At 48.3% G+C, this 12,933-nt stretch overlaps 1 protein-coding gene across 5 annotated transcripts in view; it reads left to right on the forward strand.

The window, feature by feature from the left end:
- ADCK1 (aarF domain containing kinase 1) overlaps positions 1–12,933 on the forward strand; it is a 98,174-nt gene that overhangs the window by 62,031 nt on the left and 23,210 nt on the right. For 4 of the 5 annotated variants that reach the window (XM_080924547.1, XM_080924550.1, XM_080924549.1 and 1 more), the window contains exon 5: positions 5,887–6,045. In XM_080924547.1, coding sequence (XP_080780673.1) covers positions 5,887–6,045 — 159 coding nt within the window. Of the gene's footprint in view, positions 1–3,387; positions 3,413–5,886; positions 6,046–12,933 lie in introns of those variants that run through there. The other variant, XM_080924551.1, reaches the window with a different exon arrangement.

Raw genomic sequence — 12,933 nt, forward strand, 5'->3', positions numbered from 1 at the left:
CAAATGCAGAAGTTGCACTGGGCTGGCCTCCTTAGGACTGTTGCCAAGTTGACCTAAGAGTCTGCTTCTGGTCCCTCATTTCCTTCCAGTTCAGTGATAGCAATAGCCAAGGGTTCTTCAGAGCTGACAAGGTGATCCCTAGAGCCCAGAGAGAGCATGCCACAGACCATGAAGGCCCATGTTTCTTGGGATGTTCTTGCTGTTAGGATTTTCTTAGATTTAGGTGGTGGCTGTGAGTGGGAAGCTGAAAGTGGGTGTAGCAAGCCTTGAATGCAGAAGAGGAAAAGGAAAGAGCGATGCTATGCTCTCTTCTTGGTCACCTAGGGTCTGTGAAGCCATATTGGAGATCTTGAGGTCTTCTTGTCTTAGCTCACCAGGTTGGCCTTCAGGATTAGGTGATATGGTGAATGCAGGTGTATTATCTGCTGTAGCAAGCCCTAAAACACAGCTGTATTTTTTAAAGAGGCGATTGTCTTCTTTCTGAGGTCTCTTTGGGGTGAGAAAGATGGTGTTTTGTTGGCTCAGTGGCCTAGCACAAACATGGTTTCTGCCATGTTAAAGGTCTGCGTTAGGTGAAGGAATGATGTATTGATTCTGCTCCATTGGCAGTGGCTGCCTTGAGCACTGTGTTGTGAGACTTAGTAAGGCATCTCAGGACTACAGGAGCAACAAATGCTGGATGGATTAGTGATGTCTGGCATGGGTATGGCTGGATGTATCACTTGGCTGTCACTGCATAAAAGGTTCCCCCACCCCCAAACCCACTGGTTTAAAACAATAAGCATTTTTTAAAATTTTTTTAAGTTTCTGTTGGCCAGGAGTTCAGGAATGGCTTACTGACTGGTTCTGGATCAAGGTTATTAAGGTTCTTCATAGAGACAGAACCAGTTGGGTACATTTCAATAGAGGTGAACATGCAAGAAGGATTCGTTAGGGGAATTGCTCATGTGATCATGGAGGACCAGGACTCGCATGACAGACTGCCTATAAGATGGACACTTCAGCTTAAGACTGAGAACCTCAGAGCTGAATAACCACTGGACTGTCCCAGGAGAGGGGCCTGTGGAGGCGAGGAACTCCTGGGGTCTCCATGATTCTAAAGTACAGAGCCTGGGGAGAACATGGTTCTACCTCTAGAAGGAAAATTCTTAAGTCTGAATCTTCAGCTAAATGGACTGTACCTACTCAGAGGATGGGTCTTCTCATTCTCCTGACCCCCAGGTCATCCTCCTCTGGAAATGTCCTGACAGACACAGCCAGAGGAACACTTTGCTGGGCCCCTCTGTGGGACTTACTTCAGTCAAACTGGCATTTAACCCTGGTAATCATGATCAGGGGTTCTCATGAGGCTTTGGTCATCTGAGGACCTGTCTGGGGTTGGAAAGACTGTGTCTAGGGGGCTCCCTGTGTCAGAAAGCTTGGTTCCTTACCATAGAAATGACCTGTGGCAGGACAGCTGTTCCCTCCCCCCAAAAAAATACAATAGGGGGAGGGGAGGGAGGAAGGGCGATACATATACACTCTCTCTGTCTCTCTGTCTCTGTCTCTCTCTCTCTCTGTCTCTCTCTCTCTCTCTCTCTCTCTCTCTCTCTCTCTCTCACACACACACACACACACATACATATACCAGAAAGAGAGAGAGAGGGAGGGAGGGAGTCAGGAGGAGATTGAGTGATTGGTTATTAGGATGCTTCTGTTACTTAGAGCAGGTCATGAATTCCAGTTCACACTTAAGGGAAAGGGAATAGACTCCTCAGAAGAGATGTTTCCAGGGGGAGTGAGAGCACCCCTGCAGCTACTCATTTGCTATTGCTGTCAAATGTGACCTTAGAAGGCAGAGACAAGACCTTGAAGGTGGGGGTGGAGGAGCTACAAATCAGGGTGTGTTCTGGGGGGTATGGCTTAGAGAAGCTGGGTGGATCATGGGCTCCAGGTAGTGGTGATGAAAAGTGGCAGCGTGCATTGGTATTGTTTGGTTCAAGGCGTTTTGCAGAGTCTGGGCTAGCTGGAGCTGTCCTGTCTGCCTTAGGCTGAGGCTCATGCTAGCTACTCCATTAGCAGAGACTGAGACTTTGCCCATCAGGCTTGACTGGATGGCAGCTGGAGCCCAGCCAGATATGGGGTGGGCCAGCTCCACAAGAGAGAGCCAGATGTTCTTGGTTGCTGATGCCATGGTAACCTGCCTTCACCTCTCACCAAGAACCTTGCTGCACTGGTCTGTGTCAGGCACCCAAGGCATCCCCCTTGCTCTCAGCTGCCTGGCCTTGGCCTCTAGGCCTGCTTGAGGCAGACTCCTAGTTTCACTGGGAGCCTGGCTGCCCAGGGTCAGGGAGATGCAGTAAACCTAGGATGATGATTGACCATGGGGACCATGGGATGGGATATTTGATGCTGGGCTTTATAAGAAAGTCCATCCTCACCCAGCCCTAACCTGTGACCTTGAGCCAGTGGTGTGGCTGGCTGAGAAACTGAGTTGAAGCAGAACTCTGTAGCTTCTTCAAGGCAAAATGACTCTTGTCATTTTATTTTCAATCAAATGAGGCTCCTGGCCATGTCTTAGCCACTCTACGTGGCATTTTGGAAAAGATGCCCAGTGGCCTTACTTTCTGGGAACCCACAGGCCTGACTGCCTGGACATCTCTATGTGCCTTTATAGGCAGTGTCCCTTGGTCTTCTGGTCCTGGGATCCCTTCTTCCCACGTTGGGCAACTAAAGCTCCAGGCAGACTCCTGTTCTTGCCTGGCCGATGTCTTTCTTTATAAAAGACCATCCCTTTTACATTCATGTTCTGTCAGTCTGCCTTTCCCTCGCTCTGTTTCTCCACAGAGCTGGAACAACTTTTTCCCTGGGAATTTTTTCTTTTCTAGATGATCATATCAGTATATTTGAATCTCAGACCGATGGTAATTAAAAAGCACACAACCAGCCATTTTAAAATTCAGCTGTTTTACTTAATTGATTTTGCCGCCAGACCCAGGGAGGGGTGGGGGGGGGTGGGGAGGAAGAAAAAGGAACAGGGAGGCAGGAGGTGGAAGGAGACAAGTTTCCATGAGAGACTGGAGGCAGCCGAGGGCCCTGCTTGAATGTAATTGCTGAAAATGCTGCAGTTTGTTTCTGCTGATGGGCTTTCTGCCGAGAGGGCCAGGGAAGGAGGCAGGTCCGAGGCAACTGGAAGGGAGGGGTGGCATTTGTTTCAGCGAATCGGGGGGTATAATTCTGCTTTCGGGACAGGGTCTATTTTTTCTTACTATCTATCAGCATAAAGTACTTTCACTGAACACTTTGAATTAAGGTTCCATTTAGAGATACTTTATTCATATTTAATTACAGGCTTCAGCACCGATCTTTAATTACCTTTTTTTTTTTTTTTTAATAAGCCAGCTAGGAGCATCCACCAGCGATCAATTATTGTGTATGTGTATTATGTGTGTATATGTTGGCATGTGTGCATATGTTAGCATGAGCATGGGAGGGTATAGGAGTTACTTCTAGCTAGAGAGGAAAAGATGGCTGCCTGGCTGCTGCGGTGCTTGGGGTGCAGGGATGCTTGGGATGGGTCAGGGGTTTGCCTGTGTCTCCTTTGCTTCTTTTGGTCAAACTGAGAATTTGGTTAACCCCTTACTGCTAGAGATGGCTCAGAGCTGGGTTAGTTGCTGGGTTAGGTAGTACCTTGAGGGCTTTCTCCATTTCCTGATGAGAACAGGAGGTTGTAGGGACCCTTCCTATCCCTGGGTGAAATGGCAAGCCTGGCTTCCTCTCATCCCAGAGATTGTTAGGATCTGCTTGCCTCAGCCCTTTTCCCCCTCCACTTCCCTGTGGGGTGCTCTTGGCAGCTGTTCTTGTCACACAGTTCTAGAGGTGCCATGTCACTCTTCAGTTGCAGTGACTCTGCAGTGTCCCCACAATGACACAGGTTTGGAACTGGTTGTCCTTCTCAGATAAGGAGGTGATGTTCCCTGGGCCTGGCAAAGGCTAGGGTTGGGGAATGAGGCCATAGGAAGACTGGCCCATGGTTCCTCCTTGAGAAATGGCCTCCTTGGTGGTCCTCCAAGTGCCACTGATCTCTACAGGGGTCTGTGTACATCTCACCATGCAGTAGCAGAATCCCTGCCTCATACTGTTCCTGGGTCCTTGTCCCAGTAAGGGGGCGGAAAGGGGCTAAAACCCACAGCCACTGAGTGTCTAAGAGGCCTTGGCCTGGGCCTCCCTCCACTCATCTCATGGGTACCGGAGAGCACATTGTGTTAGTCAGAGCCCCTGTGTCTCTGTCCCAAACCTTTGCTCAAATTGACTTATATAAGCAAACAGTCAGGGATGGCTAGCTTAAGGAGCCATAGGATTTTCTCCAATTTCTTGGCTCTGCCTTCTTTGTTTCTTTTCTGTGACCTTTGGCATGCCCCAGGTTGTGTGTTTTTTCTTTTCAGGCTCAATAGAAAGCATTTTTAAACAGACACAGAGAAAGTGGTTCTGGTTGTACTAGTTGGTCAAAATGTCTTCTTTCTGAGACAACCAGGGTAGCTGGGGCTGCTGAGGGTTCTGACAAACCAGGCTGAGTAACAGGTGCCCAGGGAAAGCTCCCAGATGGTTTATTCCTTCCTGTGATAGACAGTGATCCTTTGGGATGCTTGTGTTAGTAGCAGTGTAGGAGCTGGATGACCGGGCAGTTTAAGGGGAAGACTAGACTGATTCTGTTCTCCAGTGGAAAGAATACTGCCACTCTACAGATACTTGTTTGACTCGGACTAGTTCCATCTCTGTAGAAACTGCAGGGGGAACAGCAGTGACTGGAACAGCAACCCCCAGTTCACTCCTTACGTGAGCTTATGAGGAAGGTGGTTATGATGTTCTCCCATCTCAAGCGCAATTCCGTGATGAACGTTCTTTCATTGAGAGACCCAGAGGAAGCGAGTAGATAACACAAGAGAATCTTGTCCTCAGGAGCCCAGAACTCACAGAGGAAAAGCTATCCATTGGAGAGCTGTTTCTCATGACCAACTCTTAAGGTCCTTCCTTGATTCCTGGGCCTTGGCCTCTGCAGAATTTTAGTAAATAGAATAAGACTAAGAGGAAGGTACAGAAATGGTGGCAAGGAGGTGGGAACCATCTGTGCTGTGTGATTAGCAGGTGTGTCCTGGCAAACAAGATTGGGATGGTAGTTGTGGGCCTTTGGCATCTCACATTTGAGGAGGCAAAGGGGGAGTGCTGAGGGGCAGGGCGATTGTATTTGGACTCGATAGTGGTGATCAAGTAGCCAGAAAGAGAAGATGTAAAAGAAACTGCAATTTCCATGACATGCAGAAAGAAACCGAGGCACAGAAGAGGCAAGGGCAGTCCCAGAGGCTCACTTTAGGTGTCTGGCAGCCCGGGGAACCTGCAAGAGTGTAGCCAGGCCAGCAGTGGCCCAGAAACCTGAGATCGAGGCTGCTGCTCAGGCAAAGGTAATTGATGGCTGTGATTTGGAGCCTCCTTCTTAAAGGTCCCCGAGCTCTCTCGGATGGTAGGATTGGAATGTCTTCCATCTGGCCTGTCATGCTGCTCTGGCTCCAGTTCTGTTAACTTTTTATGATTCAGCAGACTCAGTGGTGGATCATTAAATGGGCAGATGATACAGTGTTTCTTTGGCCTTTGATGGGAGTCACAGGGCTTCTGTGCTCCTGTGTAAACTGGTCTCCACATGTGTCTGCTGCCCTGCCCTGCCCTGCCCTGTCCATGAGTCTAGTGTGATTTCTGATTAGCCAAAGGGCCATCTAGGATCCACAGAACTAACCGACAAGGCAGGAAATCTGTGGGACACTCAACAGCTTGGGCTCTTCTTTCTGGCTTGCCTTCTCACTGAATCAGGCCACGCTTCCCTCAGTTAATGTCTTCTCTTTCTACTCCTGACAGATCCATGATTTGTTCCTGAGCTTCGACGACACCCCTCTGGGGGCAGCCTCCCTGGCCCAGGTCCACAAGGCGGTGTTGCATGATGGTCGGACGGTGGCAGTTAAGGTCCAGCACCCGAAGGTTCAGGCTCAAAGCTCCAAGGACATTCTCCTGATGGAGGTGGGTGCTCCCCAGTTTTTTCTTTCCTGTTCCTCAGTCTTGTTTTTCCTCAGGAGCCAGACAGCTACTCAGATAGTTACCCAGGCTGGTGGGTGGGCTGTGGCCTCTGAGAAGCAGAGTGGGAGAGGAGAGCTGAGACACGACCAAGGCTGTGTCATGAGAGCTTGGAATCACACCCAGGCAGGGTTGGTCAGTTGTCGGTTCATCCTGGAAATGCTCTGGGATGTGTCTCAGAACACGATGCACAAGCTGACGGGACCAAGCTGATTCAGGTCCTGATGCAGACGCGAGTCACAGGGATACCTCCAGGGAAATGCAGGAGAAATGAGAGGAACCAAAGGTGATGGCTTCAGGGGTAGACAGAGTTGTATCAGGATGTGCTAGATTATAGCATGAGAGGACATGTGATAAGACATGGCACAGAAAAATGTGTGCATGGTGTGCAGATCACACAGAAACATTCATGCGGATGATTCGTTTGCTTGTCTGGCACCTGCTTTGAATTAACAAACCTAGATGCTTGCAAATGGCCCTAGGGAAATGCTTAGAGGGCCTTGTGTGCCCCTGGAATCTTCTACATGTGTGTCTAGACCAGGGTGTGTATGTGTGGGAGAGTGTGTGCTCCTTCTGTTGGAGAAGCCAGTACCCTTACATGGAGGTCAACAGTCTGTTGCTTCTGCACGTCTGACTTTCCTTTCTGGGCTTTCTTCTTCTTCTTTTTTTTTCTTAATCTAGACTCAACTTTCAACTCATTTTAAACCAAACATGTGTATTGAGGTCTCTTCTTGTTACCTGTTCTGTGGGTGCTGAAGGCATGTGAGGAAGTGAGCTCTGTCCCCACCCTTCCCATGCAGTATAGGAGACAGACATGTAAACAAACAACCATCAAGTAGGAGCCTGAGCTCTCAGCACAGCAAGGCACTGTGCCTGGATGCCTGGAGTTGACAAGGGGGCTTCCCTGGAGGGTTAGTGCTCCTGTGCACTTGAAGGACTCATGAGACTGCTGGGCAGTACATGCATAGCTTAGCATGTAGGGGGGCAAGGCTAGAAGCAGACAGAGCGTGGAGAACAATCACAAGCTCAGATGGGGAGTGATTGGGAGTAACACTGGGAAGACAGGCAGGACAAGAGAGGGTCCTTACCCCAGGCTCAGGTGCGGAGCAGTAGCCACAGTCAATAGTGACATACTCGTTTGACTGACGACATTTGATTTTCTCCGTAGTCAGTGGGGAACCATTTAAGAATTCTAATCAGGAGGCTGTCAAGATCAGATATGTGCTGGGAATCAAAGTGGGTTGGCAGTCAGGAGACTGCATTGGGGAAGCACAAGGTCTGCAGAGCCAGGAGACCAACCGGGAGCTGCTGTGCTGGTGCGAGAGAGATAGAACAGGAAGCAAGACAGAATCATGGGAGTAGAGGAAAGAGCTAGGTTCCAGTGGGGGAGTTCTCCAGACCCTGTGACCAGCTCTTCATGGGGAGATGCCAAGGAAGAGAAAGAAATGCATCTTTAATTTCTGGTGTGCGTGACTATTGTTGGGTATCTTTGCCTACGTATATCAGCTCGAGTCTATTTGGGGAAAAAGACATCGCTCTGGGATAGGAAATCATTTAGTATAGAAGGTTCCAGAAGCATAATGGGATGGGAGTATTGCTGCAGCCATTTTAGTAAATAGAGTTTCCCAGAATTAGTTCGCATTGTCAAGAGGGAGGTCAAACCAGGAAAGCACAGAGAAGGAGATTTTGAGTTGGGGGTATCTTAGAAGTGCTGAGAAGAGCTGCTGTGAAGGTTTGAGGGGTGAAGGAGATTTGAGAGGCAAGAAAGTGGAGGCGCCGTATAAAATTCTCCTTTCCAGTGTTCAACCATGGGAGGTTGAGGAGCACGGGCTTCAGTGCTCCTGAGGCATGAGTAGGCCTTAGCCGATGGGGAAGGGATGCTGCAGTCCCAACAGAGAAACATAGCTGAGCAGTCCAGGCAGACACTGGCCTTTGATGAGTCTTTGCTTTGAAAGTAGAAGGCAATAAGGCAGAGCATGGATGAGCGTGTGGGACCCTGGAGAGGGGAGGGAAGGTGGGCAGCGGAGCGTGTACCAGCCTGATAGCCTCTATTTTTTCTCTGCTGTAGGAGGCCAGACCATCTGCCAAGAATGAGAGGATAGGAGGTGGCATTGGAGGCTCGAGGGGGTGAAGTTTTGGAATAGCTTCTGCGTGTCTTTCGCTGCCGAGTGGCCTTGGTCATGTGTTGTATACCTGAGGTTTTAGAGATTCTCTTGGTAGCTGAAGGCATGGTCATAGCTGGCAGAGAACAAGAGCCAGGGAGGACCCATGAGTTTCTGACTGCTCTAATGTTGGGCAAGAGCCTGCCTTCATCCAGCAATGTATCATGGCCCCCATGGGTTAGGAGGACAGCTGTTACTTTGCTCCGTTCAGATCCTCAACTAGCTTGTTAAGAAATGATGGCTGTAAAGCCAGTGGATAACAGTAGTAAAAGTTCGGCATCTTCCTTCCCAAGGTAAGCAGCAGATGCCTTTGTTGGGAAGTATGCCTGGCAGGTCCTCTGCAGAACATACTGTGTCTCTTGGCAGTGGGTAGAAGGGTTAGGATTAGGAGCACGGGTAGAGCAGAGATCTAGGGGGGCATCTCTAGAAGGGCCACCCAGCCATCAGCAGCCTGGGCCTAGGTAGGAAAGTCCTATCATGGCTACCTTTCTCCACTGGAAAACCAAGATCTCAATTAGAAAGCTTATGTTGTTTGACATTTGAAATGAGGGCTTTTCTTTCCCCAAGTCCAGATCTAAGTTATATCTTTATTTTAGGGATGACAATCCTCTAGAAAGGTGCTGTCACCTGTGTGGCAGGAGAATGCTTTACTCCTAGGGGACACTAATGCTACCTTAGGTTCAGAAGCCTGTGGGCAGGTGTAGGTGTCTGTCTTATCTGCATAGACTGCTGGGCTTTCTTCCATGTCAGTTCCAGGTATTATATGCCTTCAGGCTTGCAGCTCACCATAGGAAGGTCAATCTGATTAAAACAATTCCTACTAAACTGAGAGGGACTGATCGGCTTAGCCTCTGGATATTTGCTTTTTTAGGAAGGCACACTTGTAAATCTGAACATATGTGAGGATGGAGGACATGAAGGATTGAAGACTGTCCCCACTGGGATGCAATAATTAGAGTGCCCATGGAGAAATGATGCAAATGGAATGCTCACATTCTTTCAGGTGTGGAAGCACTTGTACCAGTTGTCCCAAGGCTGACTGATCTGACACCTCATCGTGGTTTGTAAGGACCAAGCTTCTCTAGTTGGTCACTAGCTTCCTCAGCTCCCTGGTTTGTCCTTCTAACATAGTGTCCCTTGTGGGCTCCGAACAGCTGCACAGCTCTGGTGATATCTAGATGCCAAGGAAGGCTTGCTTTCTCTTGTAATCTTTCAACAAACAAACAAACAAACAAACAAACAAAGAGTTCCCGGGGGATTTTCTCATCTGTTGTTGCTTGAGGTAATGGCTGTCCTGGCAAGAGAGACCCTGTCTTTCCTGATGGACAGGAGGGATGCACCAGTATCAGCTGAGCTGGAAAGGCTGGGGAGTGGTTCCTGGGTTGGTATTCAGGAACACATTCCACCCTAAGGTTTGATGTTTTCTGCAAACCAGACCCTTGGGGATGGGGACTATCTCTGGGAGAGAGTGTAGAGAGATGTCAGAGAGAGGGAAGTCACTCAGTTCACAACATCTGACAGTCCTGGTGACACCGGTGACATTGTCTAGGAGAGAGAGGTGCAGCCAGGATGCTTTCGCGCTTTGTCATTATCACCCGATACTGTCCCCCGAGCAGTTGGGGGTAACTCCATTTCTAGATGTGCAGCTAGTGACGCTTATTGATTTTTGTGGCTGTTTGGAGCCAGACTAATTGGGCCCCGAGATTGGAACGGTGATTCAGCAGGAAGAGCTGAGAGGACAGGCACCATCTTTCCACCTGCTGGCCAGTGCTGCAGTTCCTTCCTACCCAAGGAGGTGGGAGTTCAGCAGGCCATATTTACTGCCACAGTCACTGCTGGAGCAGAGTGGCAGTCAAGTGGCCTGTAAGCTGGTGACGAGTCCTTTGTCCCCAGTTCCACAGCACCACCCTGTGTCATCATTCCCTTCTGCCCTCACCCATCTCCATCTGCCATTGTCTGGAGAGCTGCATCAGCAGCTGAAGTATAGCCCTCACTCTGTCACCCCCTAAGGATATTCGTTGTGACCAATGCCACTCCATGCATGTGCCACAGTCCCCAAGTGGTCTGATGCATTTAGGCACACTTCTCAAGCCTGAGTGCCAGTGTCTGATCTATTGCTTGATGTCACTTGTCCTTTCCCAGGGGATGGCTGACTGGTGACAGTCCTGTTGTTAACTTTTTGGGTAGCATTCACACTGTCTGTCATCCTGTTTCTTTCCTAAATGTACAGATTGAGCTGGTGGCTAGGTAATTCTGTATCAGGTGGCTAGGTAATTCCGTATCAGCACAGAATCTAACAGCTGATTTTAGTTAAAAGAAACAGATACATAAATATGCAGGAATGCAAGCTATCCCATGGGAAATTGTGTTTATTCTTTACTTTTGTGTTCTAAAAGGCATGAGATTTCTAACTTAAGAAAGATCCTTCAAGTGGCAGGCTGTACGTACTCTGAGTAGAGTCTGACCTTATCAGCACCCATCTTCCCAGCTCGGATCAGTGTGGGCCTTTCCTCTGTGTGCCGATTTCCATGGAGCATTGTTGTTCTCATAGCGTTTTGCCCTTTACCAAAGCTTCCGGTTGTATTAGCTCGCACTGGCCTGTATGAAGGAGAACTAGAAAGGGCTGAGAAAAGCCTGGGTCCAGATTCTGGAGAGGTAGTTATGAACTGTTTCAGGGTTTGGCAGGGCTCCCAGAAGTGCTTTCCTTGTTTGTGAAGTGGGCAGGGTCTGTGGAGTTCCTGTAGCATACAGCTGGTACAGGGTGGGCCTTAAGTGACAGTGCTTTCCTTCCTTTCCTTTGGGAATTATAAACAACTGTCCCTGTGGCTGGGCCTGGTGGTGCAAGGTTTTAATTCTAGCACGTGAGAGGCAGAGGTAGGAGGATCTCTGAGTTTGAGGCCAGCCTGGTCTACATAGTTAGCTCTAGTATTTCCAACTACATGGAGAGACCCTATTTAAAAAACAAAACAAAACAAACAAACAAAAAATTCCCCAAACCAACTCCCAAACCCAGTAAATAAATAACAAATAAAATGAAATAATTGTCACTGGTTTTCAAAATTTCACCTGATCTTGTGTGTGTGTGTGGTTTTTTTTTTTTTTTTTTTTTTTTTGGTATTCTTTTTGTCTGTCTTACAGTTGATTTTTCTCTACTGCGAGGCAGTACTATATAGGTCAGTAATTTAGTTACCTGTATTTTTCTTTTCTTTTTTTGATATAGCATCTCAGTTTGTAACCCAGGTTGTTTGTGAACTCACAGCAATCCTTCTGCCTTAGCTCCCCTTTGTGTTGGCATCACAGGCATGGGCCACAGTGTCTTGCTCTTTTTAATCACTTTATCTTGAGAGAGGCATTAGTTACTGACTGTACCTTGACTGATCAGTCTCCAGATGTGACAGCAAATTCTCAGCTGCTCTCTGTTCTCAGGAACTCAGAGGTAACCCTCTCCCCAGCCAAATCCCCAAACCCGAACCCAGCCCATTCCCATCACTCAACCTTGCGTGTAATTGTCTTGAAGATGCTGAATACTTTGAAATATTCATGTGTTCATTTGCTGATTCACTTCTTCATTCATGCAAGTGTCCAATAAACATCTGCGAGTGTTGAGTAAGTGCTGGCTGCTGGTGAGAGCCCTGGATGCTGGGAGAATTTTATGGAGGAAGTGCGTTTTGGGGGAAAAAATTAAAAAGGCAAACAGAAGATAACACCTGTTTTATTTTCGTTAGCAGCATCTGTTGTCAGAAACAAACCAAAATGAATGTACTTAGGCTAGGCACTTGGATGGATGAGCAGTGAATGGGGAAGGTGAAGGAGGGCTTTACTCTTGTAAGCCTGGGAAAGGAAGACCTGCCCTCAGCTAGACCCCTGCACCCCATGACCCTTCCCTTCCTCCTCTTCACCTAATGGACCCCAGAGGTTGGTGAACACCTGAGCTAGGGGCAAAACCATGTACTTCCTGGGCTTCATAACTGTTAACAGAATGTGAAGTTGGTCACCTGACATAGGAGGAGGGTGACCTGAAACAGTGACACTTCCTGCTTCTTGAACTGGTCTCTCATTTTTAAAAGTGTGTGTGTGTGTGTGTGTGTGTGTGTGTGTGTGTGTGTGTGTGTGTGTGTGAGAGAGAGAGAGAGAGAGAGAGAGAGAGAGAGAGAGAGAGAGAATAAATGCGGGTGCCTGTATGACATGGCCTTGTATGGAGGTCAGGTTCTCCCCTTCCACTGTGGATTTTGGAGATTGAAGTCAAGTCATCAGAATGCACAGTGAGTGCTTTTGCCCCCTGAGGCCTCTCACTGGCCTGAAAACCTCTCATTTGAAGGATAGAGGCTCCCTTTTCCCAGCTTGATCTTTTTTCAGAAATTTTAGGTATCTGTGGTTCAGCTTCCCACAGCCAACCAGTCCATTTAGCACAAAAGGCACAATTTTGAGAGACTGAATCTGTATATTATTATAATTACTTCTCATTCTTATGACTTGCTATGCCTCATTTATGAATTATAAGCCTTTATGTATAGGAAAGAACAGTAATTAAAGGACTATATCATCTGCAGTTTTCGATGCCCACAGGGTTCTTGTATTCTCCCCTGGTAAGAGGGCCTTGTGTAGCCACTGTCGGACCTGCCACCCACAGTGACTTGGAACCCAGATCTGCAAGTGCCGTGAAGGTTTGGGG

This window comes from Micromys minutus (genome assembly GCF_963924665.1).
Source record: "Micromys minutus genome assembly, chromosome: 1".
Lineage (NCBI taxonomy): Eukaryota > Metazoa > Chordata > Mammalia > Rodentia > Muridae > Micromys > Micromys minutus.